Source organism: Camelus dromedarius, chromosome 11 (genome assembly GCF_036321535.1).
Source record: "Camelus dromedarius isolate mCamDro1 chromosome 11, mCamDro1.pat, whole genome shotgun sequence".
In the NCBI taxonomy this organism is placed as follows: domain Eukaryota; kingdom Metazoa; phylum Chordata; class Mammalia; order Artiodactyla; family Camelidae; genus Camelus; species Camelus dromedarius.
In genome coordinates, this window is record NC_087446.1 from 46,791,351 (window position 1) to 46,813,591 (window position 22,241).

The 22,241-nt window shown below is 37.5% G+C and overlaps 1 protein-coding gene across 3 annotated transcripts in view; it reads left to right on the top strand.

Moving 5' to 3' along the window:
- The window catches only part of LRRK2 (leucine rich repeat kinase 2), a 135,444-nt gene that overhangs the window by 31,266 nt on the left and 81,937 nt on the right, over nucleotides 1-22,241 (top strand). For all 3 annotated transcript variants that reach the window (XM_010980302.3, XM_031462747.2, XM_064491772.1), the window contains 7 exons: nucleotides 706-830; nucleotides 4,981-5,093; nucleotides 13,772-13,916; nucleotides 14,042-14,181; nucleotides 16,198-16,326; nucleotides 16,401-16,571; nucleotides 21,908-22,166. In XM_010980302.3, the coding sequence (XP_010978604.3) occupies nucleotides 706-830; nucleotides 4,981-5,093; nucleotides 13,772-13,916; nucleotides 14,042-14,181; nucleotides 16,198-16,326; nucleotides 16,401-16,571; nucleotides 21,908-22,166 (1,082 nt within the window). The remainder of the gene's footprint in view (nucleotides 1-705; nucleotides 831-4,980; nucleotides 5,094-13,771; nucleotides 13,917-14,041; nucleotides 14,182-16,197; nucleotides 16,327-16,400; nucleotides 16,572-21,907; nucleotides 22,167-22,241) is intronic.

A 22,241-nucleotide genomic window follows, 5' to 3' on the forward strand; every position in this document is an offset into this window, starting at 1 on the left:
ACTTCAAAGTGGAAAAAAGGGACCATATGTCAGGGACCACAGGCCCATGCGAAGTGAGGACATGCTTCTGATACTGCACGAGTTTTAGTTGATACGGCACTTTGTAAAGCAAGGGCTGCCTCTGTTAAAGTCTGTAGGACCTGGTGAAATCTATTCTGGTGGCATTTATTTATATGTAAAAGAAAAATAGCTCAAATACTTTAGGGAAACCAAGAGTTTAGTGCAAATAAAACCAATTAAGAATCCCATATAAGAAGTCCAGTGGTGTTAATTAGGAAGAGCCAGATTGATTTGCAGTAAACAGCCCTGGACTTGGGGGTCAGATGAGTTCTGTTCCAGCCCTGGCTCTGTCATGTTCTAGTGATAGGACCTTGATATTTAAGCTCTGTTGGCCCAAATTCTTTATCTGGAAAATGCACATAATAACTCCTACTTTCCAGAGTTGTTGCCAATGACCCATGTATATAGATCCAAAGGAAGTTGTTAGTTCTGGGAAACAAAAGAATTCGTTTACTGTGAATTTAAGTTCTTGAGGTCAAAATTTAACTAAGTAATAATTTAAATTATGCATGCTCAGATTACTGAATTCATATAGCCTTTTCTAATAAAATAGAACGGTTCTGTTTTCTGGTACTTGTTTCAAGTTGATGTTTGTATGGGAACCAGGTTGTACCTTTAATAAGCATTTCAATATTGTATCTCCAGTAACACCTCCCTGGATACAATGGCAGCAGTGGCCCCCAAAATAATAACAGTTATGAAAAGTCATCAGACATCGTTATCAGTGCAGCTGGAGGCACTTCGAGCTATTTTACATTTTATAGTTCCAGGTAAGTTACGTAACTTATTGTGGGAAGAAATGTCATTTTCCAGGGATTTTTTGACTTTTCATGAAATATCAGACTTTCTAGGCAGAAATTAAAGGACCTGTTTCTGCCAACTAAATGCAAATCCACAAGCCCAAAAATAAAAATAGAGGGAGAGTCAGCTTAATTTACATGAAAATCTAATAAGAAAACTCAATAATTGGTTTACAGAAGAAATAACTGCAGTGTAGCATGGAGCTTTTCCTTCCAAGGAGAGTGTCATCTCTGCTGATTCTTTTCTGTTTCTGTTGCCATTACCAAGTCCAAGTTTTTCAGTTTGTTTTTTTTTCCCTATCTGAATTGTAATAACAGCTAACTAATTTTCACACTTCCTCTCTTGCCTCTTTGTAGTCCTTCTTTCTCTCTGCAGTTGAATTACTCTGTCTTAAATATAACCATGCGTCTTTTACTCATTAACCTCAATGGCTTCCATCCTCCCACGTTTACCCCCTGCTTACGCCTGTTAAGACCTTATTTTTCCTCTGAAGCCCATTTAAAGCATCTGCTTCTCTGTTCATTCAACACATACTTATTAAGTGCCTCTTATGTTCTAAACATTGTGGTGACTGCAAAAGTATGAAAGATAAATGAAAAGAAGATATGACGGTATTATCTATAGGTGCTGAGAGGTAGACAGATAGAGAGTTAATTACCGGACAGTTAAGAGGAGCTATTATAGAGATATGTATTGATGGAGGCACAAATAATTTATTCAAAAGAGTAGGTCAGAGATTGTGGTATTTGGCGTTGAAGGGTGAGTAAGGCCGACCTGGCCGACCTGGCAGGAAGGACATGTCAAGCAGAAAGAGAAAATGCACGTGGTCAGGGGTGGCTGAAGCGTGACGTGGTAGCAGAGTGGTGCCTGGGGGTGGAGTGTGGACGAACAGGCAGAGGCCTGAGAGGGAAGGGCCTTGAACACAACGCTGAGCAATTTGTGCTTCTCTTAATGGAAGTAAATTCAGAGTTAGTAAAAGCACTTAAAAATTGTAGTGTCCTAACCAGATCTACAATTTATAACAATAACACCATGGTGTGGAGGCGGATTGGCGGGGGAGAGCTTCCTACAAGGAGAGTAGACTGGATACCGTGATGGTCAGGTGAGCCATGGTGGGGGTCCAGCACAGGAACAGAGGAGAGAGGATGGATGTGAGAGATGCTTAGGAGACACATTTGACATCCCTTTCTGACTCCTGAATGTTAGGGATGTTATTGTTACTCCTTTTGCTCTGTAAAATTCCCAGTTCTTTTGAAGCCATTTTTTGGTCCTTATTAAATAAAATCTTTCTAAATCTACCATTATCTGTAGTCATATTGATATTTTATGTTTCTAAGTATAAGAGTATACTCTGTAAAAAGTACACATTTTTTCAAGGAGATGGCTTTCTTCAGTCGTCTCTTTTTTAATCTCCTGGTAACTTGAACAAAAGTAGCTATTCAACAAATATATTTTGAATTGAATCACAATACCCCATTCATAGTTGTCAGGCAACTTTTGAAATATAATGTAACAGACATAATTTTGCTTGAAAATATTGTGTTTTTTGAACTTTGTCTATTTTAAAAAACAAAACCAAACCAAACCCTTTTGATTAGCCTTAAAGGTGTCAGTCTTATTCTTTTGAGAGTGGATTTGAGTTTTAAAGATAAACAAAAGACGTTAATAATCGAGTCTTAGTTAATAAAATAATACTCTTAGTTCAAAACCAAGTTTTGAATGTAGTGTTTCTTTTCTTTTATTGTTTTTCAACTTTGAAGTGACATTAATAGTAGTAGTTTAGATGAAATGATGTATTTAAATGATAAAATGTTTTTATAATGATGTTTATAAGTATATTAAATACATGCCTTTGAAAATAATTTATTAACTTTGTGATGATAATTTATGTATGGAAATACATATTAGTAGACATATTTTATAAACATATCAATGTATAAATACATTTCTCTGTTAGGTGAACGCTTAACCATCTACTTCACTCTATGCTAACACACCGCATTACCACACTGCACCAGAATATTCCATACCCTACCACAGTACAAGTGTACCCTACTGTACCTTACCATACTATGTCATACCATTCTATATATCAATGAGTAACTATAATATTGGTACCCTAGTAGTTTTGAGGTTGAAGATGATTCTGGTTTTGACATTAAGTTGAGATAGTTATTTATAAAATATCCGGATGTATGTGTATTGATTTCTGAAGTAGACCATACTCGGATTATCTTAATTATAACAAAGATATACAGTATAGTAAATTTGTATCATTTAATAGCCAGTTCAGGACCATGTATTACAACTAGTGTTATGTCTCTCTCTTTTTTTTCAATCTAGTAGAATTTACTTCCTCCTCTTTTCTATAACAATATCTTATTGAAGTGATTGAGCCTGTTGCTCTAATAAAGTAAAAATAAAGACCTAGTAATTTTAATAAAATATCATTTGACTGGTTCTTTCTTGACTTAGTGTCAGTTCTAGAGTAAATTGTGTATTCTTTCGGGAGGGATATACTCACAATGGAAAGTGTATGGAGGAAAGTGATTATGAATCTAAAACCACATCCTTAAGAACAATGAGAGAAACTGAATTTGTTTAATCTGGAGAGGAGGTGACTTAGAAAGCTATGGAAACTATTAAAACCCACTCATTTATTGTTAATAAAAATGTGGCAGGCATTATTCAAAGTACTTTGTGTATATTAACTTCTAAAGTTCTTGCAGCAGCCCGTAAGGCAGATAGTACTTTCCCCACCCCCACCTCCCATTTTTTGGGTGATGAAACTGAGGCATAAGATACAGAGATTTTAAGGTCACGACTTAAATAATGGAGCCAGATTTTCACCCTATGCATCCAGAATCAGAATAGGCGCTTTTAAAGGCACATTGGTGCAACAGGTGTGTATTGAACAGCTGTTGTATCTGAGGCGCTATGCTTGGAACTCTGGGTATCCGGAGATGAGTAGGTTATAGATCCTGCCTTCAAACTGCCTTGCATGTAGTTCAATTTAAAGGCCTATTATGTGGAAAGGAAATTATATCCATTCTGGATAGTAGACCTTCAAGAGATACAACGAAGACCAGAGATGAAATTTTGAGAATGTTCCTTTGGTCTTAATATAAAAAAGACATTTAATAAGACTCATTACATGCGGCATGAAGTTTTTATTTCTCAACGGAACTGCTTTTAATGATCATATGGGCTGCTTTAGAAATGAATGTGGTCTTGGTCTTGAAAATGAGACACCGAGAATTTGACTTGTCCAAGGTCACACAGCTGTAGTGGGTGTCAGAACCTGTTTGAATAAATTGTAATATGAGGACTGAAAGTTCTGGGAGGGTGGAAATCATGCCTGTCTTATTCATTGTGGTATTCTCAGCATGTAGCAAAATCCCCCGCATGTAGTTGATAGTCAAATTTTTGCTAAGAAAATGAAAAGTTATATGCAGCCAATTTATAGTTTGTGTTAATACAAATTATTGAGGTGAAAGGTTATAAGAAATTGTTTATTGATAATTACTCATATAGTCCTAGGTTTTAGAAATGTTTATTCATAATAATTTTACTTACATTTTCTATTGTATAGCCAGTATTTCTTGACTTCCTGTACCTCAAGAGGACATTTAATAACACTCTTTAGCATTATAATGCTGAAACTAAAATCTTTTTCTTTTCATTGTTATTCCAGCTGCTCTTTTATGTCTACGTTTCATGTCTGACCTTTTTATGTTGTAGTCCAAGTAACTTTGAGCTCTTCTCAAGTTGTCCATGGTTGTATAAAAATCTTCTGGCTTCTTGTATAAGTAGAGCCTATTCATACAAAAAAGAGATTGCTACAGAAAATTCCTCCACTCTAGTAACTTCTTGCTACTTTATATTCAGTAGACATCCACACACATTCTTATTTATTTTATATTCAGTAATGAACTGTTTTAAAAAAAAGAAATGTTTATAAATTTCTTAAAGCTAATTGTTATTTCTTTGATAAGAAGCCATGGATTAGAAAAAGTACGTGTATATATATTGGGTTAATCATTCCTAATAAGTGACAATCTGTTCAGCCTAGATCTTTGTGAGAAAAACATTTATTTATGTGTATATTTTCGGATGCAGGCTTCCCAGAAGAATCCACGGAAGACTGTGAATATCAACATAAGCTAAATATGGTTAAAAAACAATGTTTCAGGAATGATATTCACAAACTGGTCCTAGCAGCCGTGAACAGGGTATGTATCATCTACGTTTTCTGCCTTTATACTGTTAACAAGAATATGAAATCTGGGGAAGTAGGGAGGCTCTTTTTATCTGAAGTTTTCCCTATTCTGTTTACTGGGGTAGTAGGAGGTTGTATGTTTAGAGACACAAGATGGCAATAGGGGTGCAGGGGGTGAGGAGGTGTGCCATGCCAGCTAAGAGAAGGCTTAGGCAGGTTCTCTTGGTTTATGGGTAACATAAATCCACTGCAGCCTGCTCCATCAGAGAGAGAACTCCAGATGTGCAGCTGAGCCTCACGGGGGATGTCGGGAGCCACGGGCAGCTGTTTTCTGTCTGTGCTCCCGGCTGCTTGTCTTTCTTTTCTGGTCCCAGGCTGCAAGGTTCAGTCCATAAAGATGCGCAGGGCACAACGTGAAAGTCTTGTTTGATTCTCCGCTTGCTTTCCTTGCTCTCCTCAGAGATGACCTCTGAAATGGCTCAGTGTGCATTGCCTTTTCCCGTCTGTAGCTATTTACGTGTCTATGTATATTTGAAATAAGATAATTAGTATTAATTTACTAATTATAAATTACTAAATTACTAATTTCACGCATGAAGCATGAAAAGGGAGAAAGAGGAGACTCATGTTCATATTGTACAGTGCAAAAGGTACTGATGGAATTAAGATGGCTTGGAAGTTTAACATAAGATGAATTGGTTGTTTCTATGTGTGATCTCTTGGTATTTTCTGCTCAGTTCTGTTGTGAACCTGAAACTTCTCCAAAAGAATAAAGTCTATTAAAAAAAAAGATACAAGTGAAGATGTAAAGAATGATTAGGGTTACTGTTTCTTGATAGGGAGAGAGTAGTCAAAGTAGTTAATGGAAATGACTCCTTGTGATTTAGTCCACTTTGAAAAATGTCATGAATTAATTAGAGTATCCTGCAGAGAGAGATCGCCTTCAAAAATTCAGTTTAAACGGAACTTGATAATGTAATTGCCTGTGATATATTTGAGTCCCTTGTGCTCAAACCTTAATATGATTCTTGAGTATAGCAATGGGTTGAATTTAATTCCAGGAATATTTGGTGAAAGTTAAGTATATGGAAGGAACGGAGTTAGGCACAGGGAAGACAAAAATGAGTATGCTTTGTACCCTTCTGTTCTCATAGTCTGGCAGCGGGAGTAACAGCCATCCATAAAACATAAAAAATGCATGAGGTTTTTCTGTTTTCAGCAATTATGAACTGCACTAGCTTTATGAACTTTAGTTTAGGAAAATAGTTGATTTCATTTATGGTGTATGTGTGAGTGAGAAAGAAGAGACACAGAAAAGCCTTATAGATGACTGTGGTTCTGGTTATCCCATCTTTCCTAAAGTTACTGAGTATGGGCTTGATAGAGTGGAAGGAGTCCAGAGTCAGGGGAGAAGGGCTGTGCTTGCTGCCGTCAGTCCTGTGATGCCAAGAAAATCACCCTGCTCCCAGGTCTTACTTTCTTACGCTATATAATCTCAGAAGTGGTTGAGACTTTCCCATCCCTTCCTTTTTTTTTTTTCCAATGCCACATCTGAATAATGACACACAGCATCTCACTAAACAGTGAATTCATTTGGGGGCAAGGGGTTTAGGTCATGCGGAAACAAGAGGGACAATGTTTTATTTTAAAAACTCTCCCCTGTGCAATTCCCCTAATCTCTCACCATGGTTGAGAAAAATTGCTCTGAAAGAGGAATGTAAGTAATTTTTTTAGCTCTAAAATTCTGTGATCGCATATCTCACTCTGAATAAATGTTACAAGGCATCCGAGATTTTAGGTCCAAATACTGCAGACACAATGAAATGAATTACCATTAAATCAAGTCTGTTCTTGGAGAGCGGAATTCCAAATAAGATAGAATTTGAGATTTAACTAAGATTTCAAGGACTATGAAAAGTATTTATTAAAGTGAATCAATATTTGGATTGATTTTATATACATATGTAAAATTCCAGTAACACTCAGGCTGAAGTTAAATCTGTCTGAAATATTGACATTCCATTTATGCTTGATTCTTTTAGCTTTTCCACACATGAAACCTTTGAGTCACCTGTTCCAGAGAGATCTGTTTGCCCAGGGTGGTCTCGAGAACAAAATAGAAAATAGGGCTCTCAGCATTTTGGTCACATCTGTGCTTTTGTATGCAGTAACACTGTGGCTGTCTTCATCTGGGGAATTTCTGAAGTCAAACCGGTCTTCTGATTAAATGGACACTTGTGTGCCTCTCTAAAACCTTAACGCAAAATATACTCAGTTTAAATACTGAAGATATTTATTTCAATTGTAAATAATATATAGTGAAAGAAAGAGCCCATTTGCAAAAGCAACAACAGTAACAGCAACAAAAAGAGGTTACCTAGAAGCGGGGAGGGTATATAGCTCAGTGGTAGAGCGCGTGCTTAGCACGCCCGAAGTCCTGGGTTCAATCCCCACTCCCTCCATTAAATATATATAAATAAGTAAACCTGATTACCTCCCCCCACCAAACAAAACAAAAACCAAACAAGCAAAAAAGGAGTTGCGTAAGAGTAAAATACATAAAAGTGTACAGAACTACTCTAAAGAAAACTATGAAACTCAACTGAGGGTACAAAGAAAGCTGAAAACAGGAAAAATATATATATTCTGTTTTGATAAAATGATTTTTAAAACATGAAAATCGATCTATATTTATGAACCATTAACAAAAATAGCAATAGTATTTTCTGGAACTAGGTAAGCTAGTATAAAATTTTGAGAAAAATTAATTAAAATATTAATATATATGACTAACCAGGAGAATTTTGAAAAAAGAGGCTGATTAATATGGCCTAACGAATGGATTATCAAATGTATTATAAAGCTTGAGTGATTACAGTGGTGTTAACACTGACCCTGGAGGAGGTGGATCAGTGTCCCCAGGGATAATGGTGATTCAGGAAATAGACTCAAATGCAGATGTTCAGATTCCTGTGTGCTGCTTCCCAGTCCCTGGTGGGGGGAAGAGATTGCTCAGTAACTTGTGTTTGGAACAACTAATTCTCTGGCCGTTTGGAGAAGGCAAAGGAAGCTGCATATTAACCCTACTCGTTTAAAGATTAAATCTCATGTGGATGAGATTTGAAAGTAAAAACGAATTTGGTATATAAACATATGAAGAGGTTCTCAAGCATAATCATTACTAAAGAAATGTAAACTAAAAAGGGAAGAACCTCGCTGGAGGAAATTCGGTTATATTTCTCTAAATTAAAATGGACATGCTTTCTGACTGCCGTTCCACTGTCAAAATTTGTAATATACCTGTACATGTACACAGTTATTTTTTAAGATAAGAATGTTTATTGTGGCATTATTTGCAGTAAGAAAAATGTGGTAATGAACTAAATTTTTGCATGGTAATCATTAGTGTTGTTTGCCAGGTATTTTCAGTTCTCTGCCTTCTGGTGATCCTGGGATCGTATTTACTGTCCCTTTTGTAGTTAGATTGCATCACGTGACTGGTTTTGGCCAAGGTATTGTTAAGTAGAGGTCATGTTTGTCATTTGGGGACCACACATTTAATTGCTGGTTAGGCACTGTGACCTGAGGCGACTGAGATGGTGGCTGCTGCGTTAGTGGATGTCCCGGAGTAACTGTGCTCAGAGCCCCCTCCTGACCTGTAACGTACATGAAACATGAGCAAGAACGGAACCTTTTCCTCTCTCCAGCCTGTGAAATTCTGAAGTTGTTACTGCAGCTTGATTTAGTCTGTCCTGACAATACAGTCCTTATCAATAGGTCCTAATTAAATAAGTTAAATTATTTCCAAATTATGTAGTTCTGTGTAGGGATTAAAAATAACTAGGTGCGATTCCTAATGTGTTGCTGTGGAATTATCTCCAGTTTTCCATGAATCTGAATGTATCACCCACGTCCTCATTTTCTCCCCTCATATATGTTAGCATATTATGCATGCTTTTTGATGAAATTAGTGTATTTCCACCTACTTTGTGTCTTCTCCTTCCCTTGTATCACTCAATTAAAGCAGACTATATAGAGTTTACTCTTATATAGTTTTAACTGTACAACGTTTTCTGATTCTTAAGTGTTTGGGCCCTGAAATCAGGATACCTGGGTTTAAATCTGGCCTTACCACCTACTGATTAACATATTCTGGACAAGTTATTTAAAGTCTTGGTTTCATTGTCTATAAAAATGGAGATAATAAATGGCTTTCCACTTAGGGTTCTTATGAAGAATTTTATGAGATAATTGATGCCATGTACTCAGTACAATGCCTGGCACATAGGATGCAGTCAATAAATGCTAGTTAATGTTACTACTATTAGATTTAAAAGTATCTTTTGACCTCTGACTATAAAAGATGAGAAAATCGAAGTAGTCATACTGTTTTCCACTATTTCTACCTGTTTTCTCACCAAGTTTTGTTAAATAAATTAGTTCTACATTGACAGGGTTTAAACTATATTCAGCTCTGTAACCCTACTTAGTGAGTTTGTTTTCACCTTGTTCCTAGAGTCACGTGGATTCAGTGTTCACTACAAAGTCCTTTATTAGAGTTTTCCCATTCATCATTTAGTTATCCGAATTTCTTTTAAAAAAATATTCACTTCCTGAATATTTTGTTGTTTTTTTCCTATGTTTGGACTCTTGGAAAAACAGTTTGGTTGGTTGCAAAGTATTGGGGTTTTATTTTCTGTCTTTGAAAACTTTGTTGGCATTTCACGGTCTCCTAGTACTGAATGTTTTAGTGGAGAAGTCTGAGACCAGCTTGATTCTTTTCTCATTTTTAAATGACTTGATATTTTCACCTGGGTGCCCAAAAGATTCTTTTCTTGAAATCCACTTTGTTCAGATGTTATCTCAGTGTTAGTTCTGGACTATGGTCTCTTCTTTCTAGCTATACATTCAATCTGTTTTTCTTTTTTTTTTCTGGAAATTTTTTTCTGAATTGCAATCAACTTAGCTGGCAGTGAGGAAGGAACCTGGGGTGGGCGTTTTCCCCTTGAGCTGGCAAGCTCACTCATTAGAGAAACTATTTTAATTATTTATGTATTCTTCATAAAAACTTGGAAAATCATGGAGCATAGCTAATAGGTGGTTTCTAATTGTTCTTCTGTGGGCACTTTAAAAGATTTCTTGTGGACAACACTTGCCAGTCAATTAATTCTAATCCCTATTTGAATAGCAGTACAATAAATCACTGTTTTCAAGAGAGAACATTTGATAAATGAAAGAAATTTTGTTGTAGGCTTGTAAATATCACACACATATACGTATATGTGTGTATGTATGTATTTTTTCAAATTTATGAAACTGTCAGAAATCGAATAGTTTATTTGAGCTTCATCCCATGTACTAATGTGATACCCTGCATTCTGTTTTTGCATGGACAAATAAGAGATTTCCTGTTGCTAGTCATTTGTCCTCATCCAACTGCACTTGAAATAACGATTGGGGGAGCTCAAGCTAGCAGTGCCAGTACCTGAGTAGAAACTTGTTAGAGGTGATGGCATTAAGACAAGGGCAGGTACTTTATAAATATCAATTTGACTTAATTTTTAGCATAAAACATAAGCCTATGGATGCATTTTGAGCTTGGGAGTAAGATCAGCTGCATAACTTGTGGGGCCCATTACAAGATGAAAACACAGGACCCCTTGTCTAAAAATTATGAAAAGTTTCAAGGTGGTGGGAGCAGAGCATTAAACCAGAGACCTGTGTGACTGCATAATGTGCACCCCTGAAGCTGGCCCTGCCTAGGAGGCAGGGATGTTTGTATTATTAATTAAACAGAAAGTTCAGAAAGACAATCTGAGTTTTCTTTTTTTCAGAAGATAATTAATGTTTAACTTCGAACATCTGAGTCTAAGATACTGATGTCCAGCACAGAGAATCATGGGCTCAGCGCTTCAGAGTTTAAGCTTGTGCTCTGAGTTACCTGCTCAAAGCTTTCTGTGTCTCACTTTTTTCATCAATAATAGCGGGATAGTAATTATCTATAATCAAAGGGTTTTGTGAGGATTGAATGAGTTGATACATATCAGGTGCTTAAAAGAATGTCTGGCACATTGAAGATGCTACGTAGGTTTTGGCACCAGCCTTATGGTTGTTCTTATTGTTATGGTGACTTGAAGCCATGGTAGTGTATGAAATTCCATCCATGAAGAGAAGAGGTTTTTTTTTTTTTTTTTTTGCTTTGAATAAAAGAAATTTTATTCTTTGTTTTGCACTAGAAAGGCCAGCATTGATCATTGATTCCAAATTACAGTCACCAACTTGTGTTGATTTTTAGTGTCACAGAAGTGGATCTCTAATCCTTGTTGTAGGACATCTCAATTCAAGATTTAGGTCTGGTTAGGAGTATGAACAAATTCCATCTAATTATGAAGGAGATAAATGTTGAAACATTGAGAGCCGTGTACTACAAGCACTGAGAATGACACTAGAGCAAAAGGGAAGCAGTGACTTGATGACAGTGCTTAACTGTAATACAACTTAGCACACCACACTGTACCACCTGTTCCCAGGATACACATGCTGTCTTCTTCCATCATCAGAGTCCAGCTGACTCCTCAACACAGACCTGCGCCAACATTCCGGCACTCAGCTTGAGGTCACTTGTAACTGCCAGTTTCTCTCTGACCTTAAAATCTAGTTGTGGGAAGAGTTTTAAGAGAAGTTCTTGGAACAAAGTCTGGAGTTGAAAGGCGCGATAGTAAAAGAGAGGAGTAGATGAATGGTTTTAAAGTTTGAGATAATGAGGGGCGTACTATGTCATGGAAATCACTGGAGGAAAAAGCAGCAATTGAGTCCTTCAAGGACTTTTTCCTTTGAATGGTTTTAATTCAGAGTGGTTAGGACAGAAGGCTGATTATATGAAATGAAGAGGCTGGGGAAAACGTGGAGGCAGTGGCTATAGACTTTTCTATTAATAAGTTTAGAAATGAAGGAAACGTGGTAGCTTAATGGAATGGAAGACCAATTTAGGGAAACTCTCTCCCAGTTAGGAGTTTTTCATTTCTGACGCGGGTGGATAGCCTGAACAGTGCCGTCGTTCAGTGCTTTTTACATGGATGGTGAGTTATTCCACCCTCTTCACAACCCTGCATTATTAGGATAATTTTAGAGGCAAGGAAGCCGAGACAGACACTGAGCTAGCCCTCCAGCCTCGCTTTGCACCACTTTGAATTTCTAATACCTTCTGAATAAATAGCACTTCTCAGTCAATGTTATTTCATTCATTGTTCAGTGGTCCTCAGATTTGTGGAACTATTAAGTGATGGGACAGAATTTAAACCCAAATTTAATTGGTTCCAAAGCTGATCTACTTTTACTGCTTAGGGAGGTGGTAAGATGGAAATAATGGCAAGAAAACGTGCCAAAGGAGGCAGGGATATGAGTGTCTTGTTGAGATGACAGCTGAAATGATGTCCACGCCGAGCAGTTTGGGGGTGGAGGAGAAAGGACACAGAGTAAGAAGATGATGCTTCTCCCCGTAACCTGTACAAAGCAAGATGCTGAGCCAGGACACTTGAGAGGTATTGAGGGACTGGACTGGGACGTGAATGAAAATCTGTTCATTGACAGTATGGAGCTGAGAAGGCCGGAAGGTAGAAGGTTTTGGTTGAAAAGGCTACGTCAGAACTTGAGGTCTGGCTCGAGGCTATTTCAGCTGTATGGTGACCTTGTGGTGGGTCAGTCCGGGATTCAGAGTAAAGAGATCGTGAAACTCGTGTCTGTAAAAGCAAAAGTCCTCAGAAAGAGAGCGCTGTCATGTTGAAAACGGAAAGCTGTTAGTTGAGCATTCCCGTCACAGTGGAGAGCTCAGTGGAGAAGCAGAGTCTTAAGAGTAAGGTACGTGTCGCAGACATCAAAAGAGGGGCGGTGTGACAGTGATTGTCACCTGGTTGGAAAGTGTGTTGTTGCCTGTTTTCTTCTCAGTGAGTAGGGTGGCCTAGAAACACAAGGGGCCCTATTAGACTACCTGTAAACAATGTCACATCACCTGGAGGAACTGAGATGGAAAGTTTGGAAGAGATGGTGATTAAGATTCCGGGCTTTTAAGGCAGACACATTTATATTCAAGTCCTAGGCCTGGCACTTGTTAGCTGTGTGACTTGAGCCCTTGTTCCCGCATCTTTAAAGTTTGATGAACCTACTGCCTGAGGCTGTTGAGGGGGGAATAAATGAGATAAGGCATATGAAACACACAGAGTAAAGAGGAAATTCTCACTTAGTATTTTCTATGATGAGAAGCAAGATTTCGTTTTTTTCTGGTTAAGAATTTAGGTTGTGGGAGCAGTTGTCCTTGATTTGGTGTCTTCTCAGCCGTTTTACAATCTGTGTGACTTTAGGAATAGTTTCTCAACCCCTCTAACCCTCGGTGAACTCAGCTTTTAATGGGAATCATATCAGTATGGATTTAATAAGATTGCCCTAAAAAGAAACTGCATGTAAAAGTAGTTAGCGCAGTGCCTGGCATGGAACAGGGACTCAATAAATATTACAGTTTTAGCTCTTAATCTTGGTAATAAATAGAAGTAATTAGTGCTGTAAGGCAGAATCAAGGATACTTATCTTTATTTAGACTAATTTATATTTTATCAGCTTATAACTGGCTTTAACTAAGGTGAGTATTAAGAACTCATTTTTAACAGCAAATATTCTTAATTGTCCTTTTGGCTCCAGTTCATTGGAAATCCTGGGATTCAGAAATGTGGATTAAAAGTAATTTCTTCTATAGCATGTTTTCCTGATGCATTAGAGGTGTTAACCCTGGAAGGTGCTGTTGATTCGGTGCTCCACACGCTGCAGATGTATCCGGATGACCAAGGTTGGTCCATTTGAATTCAGGATTTAGAATAGATTTTTAGCTGTTGGTTGGACATGTTTAAGTTTTTTCTTCAGTGTTGAGATTTAAAACAATAAATTCCATTTTTTTTTCTTTTATTTTTCTAGAAATTCAGTGTCTGGGTTTGAGTCTTATAGGATGCTTGATTACAAAGAAGAATTTATGCACAGGGACTGGGCATCTTTTGGCAAAAACTCTGATTTCCAGCTTACAACGATTTAAGGATATTGGTGAAGTACAGATTAAAGTAGGTGCATTATCTTGGAGGGAATTTGAGATCTTGCGCAGATTTTTCTTTCTGAGAAGCTGGTATAACTCCCACTTTGCACTAGTGGGTGTATTGTAGTTAATTGAAAACCATTTATCATTTTTGTGGTGTTTTAATTACAGTGGGTGAAGAAAATTGGATTGAATCTCAAAAGATCTTGTGTTTCATTACTAAATTTCTGAAGTTAATGTGTTTACTTGTCATTTGTCTTTTCCTTGAGAGAGCGGACGGTGTGCTAAAGCAGTTTTAGCTAACTGAGCTTTATTTGCTTAGATTTTAGATAAATGAAAGCTATAATTATTCCGAAGTTTGTCATTCTCTGTGTTTCATTGTGGGCTGCTTACCTAGTAATTTTGCCGCTCAATTTCTTTTTCTTGCAGTGAAACAATATTTTAACCATTTTTCATCAAGCAAAATTTAAAATGTGATATTACTAACTGTCTATAAGGAATCCAAGGCATTGATTTAGGGATAATTCAGGAGGAAATAAGAAATGAATTGTTTCAGAGTTTTTTTTTTTTTTTTTTTAATGTTAGCAAAACAGTTTCTTTGAGTTTCTGCCTTGGTTGTAGTTTTTTAGTAATGGAGTTTACAACTTTCATAAACCACACTCAGCAGATATTTTCAGTGGAAGCACTGACCAGGAATAAGAATGTCCAGGTGCTAACCTTTGCACAGACATTACGAGTAAATGAGATAATGCATGTGCACTTTTAAATTATGAAGTGCTAAACACACAACATTTTTAGATTAAAAATCAATATGTTTTATAAATCCTTTTTTTTGTAATGTACCTCCGTCTAGGCTGTTGAAAACCAAGGCAGAATTGATGGAAAGTAATCCTAGGGAAAGGAAATTTTATTCAGGTATGGAGCTTTCAGTTACTCAGTATTAATTCATCTAGGCATACCTTCTAGGATTTTTATAGTAGAGATTGTAAGCTATTGTGATCAGTGGGCTACATTTGGCCTGTCAACATATTTCATTTGGCCAGTTCAGTGTTACAAATTTTTGATTTGAATTATGTGCCTTTTACACAGTTGTATTACCTGCTTAGCTGCTGCATTTATTTGAGTTTGCAAGAACCTCTGCTCCAGAGGTGGGTGGACTGCATGTCCCTAGACCTGCATAGATTAAGACTACTTCTTTCATTAAATGATAGGAAAAATTTGTAGAAACTCAGCATCGTAGGGGTTCAAAATAATAGTTTTAACATTTAGATGATTTTGTTAATATGTTATTGAAAGATAATAAAAGTTTAAAAAGTTAAGCTGCTCTTTGGCGAGTTTATCCAACTAAATAATAGTGAAGTCAAAAATTCACTCGTTCTTTAAAACATCTCATGGATAGAGAGCCTAGACAACTCTGGGGGTGGTTCTGAAAAGTAACGGTGTGACTCATCAGTTCTTTCTAAATAATTTGCTTCAAGGATGTAAACCTCAGAGTGTCTTCGGAGTTTCCCTCAAATGCACTTAAGATGAATAAAAAAATCTAGGAGCTCACATTTGTCTCTTTGAGGTTAAAATTTCAGAAGATGACACAAAAGAGCTGGGGAGAATGCTAGGCTATCTAGAGATCCTGATAGCAATCTCATAATAAAAAATTCATTTCACTCACCGATTTGGGTTTGTAGCACCGCTGACACCACTGTTCTAGTCCCGATTAATACCTGGCTTTCAACCTGTGGGTATGGTTTCACGCAGGGGTCTTTAAAAACCAGATTTTGATGGATTAGGTATTTTTCCTGCTTCATTAGATGGTAGGTAGCATTTTGTTCTCTGTGCATCTGCTTATTTCTTAGTAATGAGAGTAAGATGTTTTCATTGGATTGTTTCAAGGGCTGCCGCTTCAAAGTGCAAACCCAATAAATACGTCTACTTAGCTAAGTGAGCATCCCAAGTTTTAAGTACCATGTACCATCTCTCTTTTATGTTATTTATTTATTTATTCCTGTTTGTCCATCATTGCTTATATTATACTTGGTCACCCTTTCAGGGATTTCAGGCGATCTTTACGATACTGGAGTTGTCAGTGTCTTTTTCCAAGCTACTGCTGCAGCATTCCTTTGATTCAGTAATATTCCATCAGATGTCTTCCGGTGTCCTGGAACAAAAGGATCAGCAGGTACCGTGCGTTTCACCTGTATGCTCACTGTCATGTATTTAGCGGACTCTAATCCTCACTTTCCTTCTTTTTAGTTTCTAAGCCTCTGTTGCAAGTGCTTTGCAAAACTAGCTCTGGATGATGAATTAAAGAGCGTGATGCTCCAGAGGGCGTGTGATCAGAATAACAGCATCATGGTTGAATGCTTGCTTCTGTTGGGAGCGGACGCCAATCGAGCAAAAGAGGCAACCTCTTTAATTTGTCAGGTAAAAATATTCCAGGACCCGCTTTTGCCTGTTTTCTATTCTGGGACTCTGCCATTGTATAGCTCTCCCTTGCACCCCATTGTTCTTCACTGCAGAAGGTACCAGTTTATTGTGCAATTGCTTGTGATCCGGCATAGGAGTTCAGGTTCTCAGAATTTCAGAGGTGGGGGGACCCTTTAGGGATTGTCGTCTAGTCCTTCATTTTACTTCTGTACCTGCCTTGTTAAGTTGATAAATAGCTTTTCAAGTGTGTCTCTTACTGTGCATCTCCATGCAAATGGTTCTCCAGCCATACACCACACAACACACCTTTTATTTTGTTTTGATCATCTTTCTGCTGTTTTCTCTGTGTTTTCAGTTTCTCTGCCTAGAAAGTTCTCCCCTCAGGGCTGCTATGTGTGGCCTTATAGGCTGTGTTCTGGACACTTGGGGGCACTGTTGGCCACTCCGCAGTTGTGTGGCCCTGACCTTCCTGCCTTTGCCCCTTTCCCCTCATGCACTCTGCAAACATCTGCGTGTTTCTTTGCTCCACCTACAGAAAATCGAACCAGAATTCCTTTGCCTCATAAAGCCCTCCCCACACCCCCTGACCTTCATACACAATAAAGATTTCCTTCCTGTGTAAGTCCATGACAATTTATGTACACCTCTTGTATGTTTGTGAGTTATATGAAAGCAGACGTGTTCATCTTTGTATCATTTAGAATATTTAACACACTGCTTTATATACAGTATCAATTCAATAAGTATTTAAAATTTTTTATTTTATTTTATTTTTTTTATTGAGGTAGAGTCAGTTTACAATGTTGTGTCAATTTCTGGTGTACAGCACAATTCTTCAGTCATACATGAACAAGCATATATTCATTTTCATTTTCTTTTTCACTGTAAGCCACTACAAGATGTTGAATATATTTCCCTGTGCTATACAGTATAAACTTGTTTATCTATTTTATATATACCAGTCAGTATGTGCAAATCTCAAACTCCCAGTCTATCCTTTCCCACCTGCCTCCCCTCTGGCAACCACAAGTCTGTATTCTATGTTTGTGAGTCTGTTTCTGTTTTATATATAAATTCATCTATCTTTTTTTGTTTTAGATTCCACATGTGAGTGATGTCATATGGTATTTTTCTTTCTCTTTCTGGCTTACTTCACTTAGAGTGACATTCCTCAGGGCCATCCATGTTGCTGCAAATGGCATTATTTTATCATTTTTATGGCTGAATAGTATTCCATTGTATAAATACACCACAGCTTCTCTGTCCAGTCATATGTGGGTGCACATTTAGGTTGTTTCCATGTCTTGGTATTGTAAATAGTGCTGCTATGAACATTGGGTGCAGGTGTCTTTTTGAATTAGGGTTCCTTCTGGATATATGATCAGGAGTCAGATTGCTGGGTCATATGGTAAGTCTATTTTTAGTCTTTTGAGGACTCTCCATACTGTTTTCCACAATGGCTGCACTAAAATAGGTATTTATTCAAGTTCGTTATATGTTGCTTCAAGTTTGTCTTCGTTGTATAAATTTTAGAGTTCATAATACATCCAGGTAGCACCATGTGTATTTTCTAGATATTTAATGATATTTCCAACAGAGCAATTATGTAGTGATTTAATATATACTAAGTAACCAGCAGAGTGCTATGTTTTCCAATAATTTACTTTTAAATCTTCACTTTAATTTCCCACTCACCTATGGATTCAAATCAATTTGTCAGCTGTAAGATTAAGTTAGTACTAATTAGCAATCTACATAAAGAGAAACTGAACCTGTAACTCATTTTCATGCAGTTAATTTATGCATTAAAACCAAATGCATAATCAAATTATTTAAATTTAGTCAAATTTCATTTAAGCAAGCAACATTAAAAATAGTTGCTTCTCTGTTATTAAAGGTAATTAAATTATTTTCCTCAATAATTTAGTATGATTTTATTGAATATCTTCTGTGTGGTCTTCAGATCATTGCATTAATGTAACTTGGATATGCCAAAGAACTGAAAAGAAACTTCCCCTTCAGATTTTTCCTAGGGAAACAATGTACCTAAAAGCACTGGAGTACACTTACTCCCCTTTCCCCACAAGGAGTACTTTCTGGTTTTCTCTCAATTTATCCAAATCTTTCTATACAAAAAGCTTTTTAGTTTATTCTTCTTCCCAAATTCTTTTGGACTTAATGCACTTATTTGTATCTTTTCTTCTTAAAATCAGACCTTTATATCCATGGATATATATATTTTTTAAATTTTTTGTTGAAGTGTAATTGATTTACAATGTTAGTTTCAGGTGTACAGCAAAGTGATTCAGTTATGCATATACATACATATATACAAATTTTCTTTTCAGTCTGTGGCTGTATTAAATGTAAAGAATTTATCCCAGTTGTCAGAGATTAATTGTATCTAACAAATAATAAACATTGATTAAATACTGTGGATAGATTGATTGAACATACCTTATTTTTTACCGGTACAAATTAACGTAATCAAGACCATTCATGTACCAATGCTGTATAATTAAGAGCTATTCCAAGCAAGGACAGAGTTAATCTTGTTAGGTTTTCTGAGGAGAATTTAATGATGTTACGTGCATGATTGGTGGAGAAGAATATGGAGGATTAATATTGGGTGTGAAAATGCACGAATAGAGACCCGGAGATAAGACTCATCAAATCATAGTGGGAAGCACAAGTTATGAAGTCTGAATAAAAGTAATAGCAAACATTCTCTGGTGTTCATTACCACCTGGGCACCACTCTGAGTTCTTTACACAATAAAATCTTCACGACAACCTTAGGAATAAGGCCTAGTATTATCCCCATTATGCAGGTGAGGAATTGAGGCACAGAGAGGTTAAGTAACTTGCCTGAGGACACTCTCCTGGCAAGTAGTAGAAAATCTGCCTCCCTCCTGCTTTAATCTCCTGTTTACACAACAGATTCATGATAGTGGTGGTGGGGTGTGTGGTGGGGGGCGGGGTTTACCTTCATTCTTGAATGCTAGTTTCAAATATTTGGTTTTGATTGTGGGCTACATTAATGATAAATTGGAAAATGAGAGAGAAGATGGCAAAGGACTGTAAACTATACCTATTTTTGCTTGTTTTGAGGGTGAGGTAGTTAGGTTTATTTATTTATTTAATGAAGGTAACTGGGAATTGAACCCAGGACCTTGTGCATGCCAAACAAGCATTCTACCACTGAGCTATACCTTAACCTCCTACTTCTCATAGCCTCTGATTTTATTGAACTATCTTCATTATTAAATACAAAACTGTTTTCCGAGCAGTACTTGTTTTTCCTCTCATGAAGTTGAAATTACATTTATAATTTTATTTCTTTTGTCTGATGCACTTTCTTATATATCTCTTTCTTTGTGGCACCATATGCCTGAAATCAGCTTGGATAGTTTGGGTCCCCCAAGGAAAATCCTGCTATGGAATGTATTGAGCATCTTTTCTGTGGCAATCACAGAGCTAGATAATTAGTGAATATAAAAGGGGTTTCCTGTTTCCAGATGGTTTCTAAGTGTCTCCTGGGAGATGGGGGAGGATAAAACATCCATCACCTTAATACAAGGTAGGCAGCCGGTGCCGTGGTTTAGAGACAGAAGTTTGCTGGGCTCCAAGAGAAGGCATTTGTGATTGAGTATTTTGGCTCCTCTTCTCCCTCCCAACCCTTCGCCTCCCTTCCTCCCTTCTTCCTTTTCTTCTTTCTTTTAAAATGTCCTGGGGGATCTTAAAGGATTTTAGTAATTCGCTAGTTAAATAGACATTGTGCTAGGCTGCAGAGGTACAAATTGAATTGCAGTAGCATCATGCCTTCCATTCTAGTTACGAAACAGATAAGCGTGTCTGGCTCAGTGTGCTAAGTGCTCCGTTGAACAAAATGGGATGGGAGCCTGGGGGAGAAAGGGGTGTGTGTGGCCTGGGAGGTTGATAGCAAGGACTTCATGTGCAAGAGGCTTTAAAGCTATTCCTTCAAGAATGAACATCATTTTTGCTGAGTGAAGTGCAGTTAGATATCGAGCCAATAGAAATAGTGTAAATGAAGGTAATGAGGTTTGAAAAACTGCATGTTGTTTTTGGGAGGAATGTCCTGGAGCAGAAGGGTTTTTGCAGATTTTGAAATAGGGCAATGACTTGATCATATCTAGACCAGAAACGAACTGTAGTGGTTCCAGGGAGAATGAGTCGAAGGTGGGTGATCCTGGGGACTGGTGGGCTTTACATCGGTGCCCTCAGACCACAGCACCATCCCCTCCGACCTCTTGGACACACTTTAATTCTGAAGACTTCAGAAATCTCCCCCTACCTTTCTCTTCCCTTGACCTGGTATCCTGAATTTTAGGGTCTTCTTTCCTTTTCTTTTCTAATCCTTAATATTGGGTAGTGAAAAGGGCCCAAGCTTTGGAGCCAGCAGATTTGATTTCAAATCCAAGTCTTTCATTGAGTAGCTCTAAGGGTTTGGACAGATCACATATTTTTTCTTAAATATTCATCTATAAAGTCAGGTACTAACTTTTATGACAGGGTTTTTTAAAATAAAGATTAGAGAACACGTATGTACAGAATTTAGCACAGTACCTGGCATGTAACATTTATATTATTTATCACTTCCATCTTCTAGTTAAAAACATCACATTCCGTTGCCTCTCAGAAGCTGTTACTTGTAGGGCCAGCGTGCTGAGTGGCAGGTTGCTAAGGCTTCTGTCAGCTTCCTGTGGTCTCTCTAGTGTTTGGAGCACCGAGCACGCTAACCCACCTTGAGCGCATGCTCTGAAAACATAACATTCAGGGGGAGGTAGAAAACTGAGAGGCTAGATATATCTTTGTGGAAATTGAAGTTCTTGTCTTGGAAAACCAGAAGTGAATGATGACTGTCCTTCGCATGTGGCGTTAACGGATTTTTTCATGTTTATATTCACACTCAGTTATTCTGTGTCACGCATGAAGGCAGGGCAGTAGCATTTAAGGTACCACTTTCCCAGATGTCTTCTAGTCAGCAAAGAGAAGTCCGGACAGCGTGAGCAACAGGTACAATTTGTAAAGACTCAAGTCTCTGACTTCAAGTCTAATGGGTCTTACTCCTTATCTAGTTGCCTTTTTCATGGTAACTGACTCTCACGTGGCAGATTGTTTGACTTATCCTATTGGTCGTGCTGATCTTATTCTATTTTTCCTTATCTGTTTCAGGGATGAGTTTTGCCTTATTTTGGGTTTATTCTGAGTTTAAGGGTGCAGGGAAAAATCACACCAGGTTCAATGAGCAGTCGTCTCCCCAAAGGAAGAAATACAGGTGTTTAATATGCTTACTTCTTTTTGCTTTAATAGGTGTGTGAGAAAGCGAGCAGTCCCAAACTGGTGGAACTGTTACTGGACAGTGGGTCCCGGGAACAAGATGTGCGGAGAGCTCTGACAGTCAGCATTGGGAAAGGTGACAGCCGGATCATCAGCCTACTTTTAAGGAGGCTTGCCCTGGATCTGGCCAATAATAGCATTTGCCTTGGAGGATTTTGTATGGGCAAAATTGAACCTTCTTGGCTGGGTCCTTTATTTCCAGATAAGACATCTCAGTTAAGGAAAGAAACAAGTAAGTATTAAGAGGAACATTTTGTACAGTTCTTTATTTTAGTAGTATTTTTTAAAAGTCATGAATCTTTTAGTT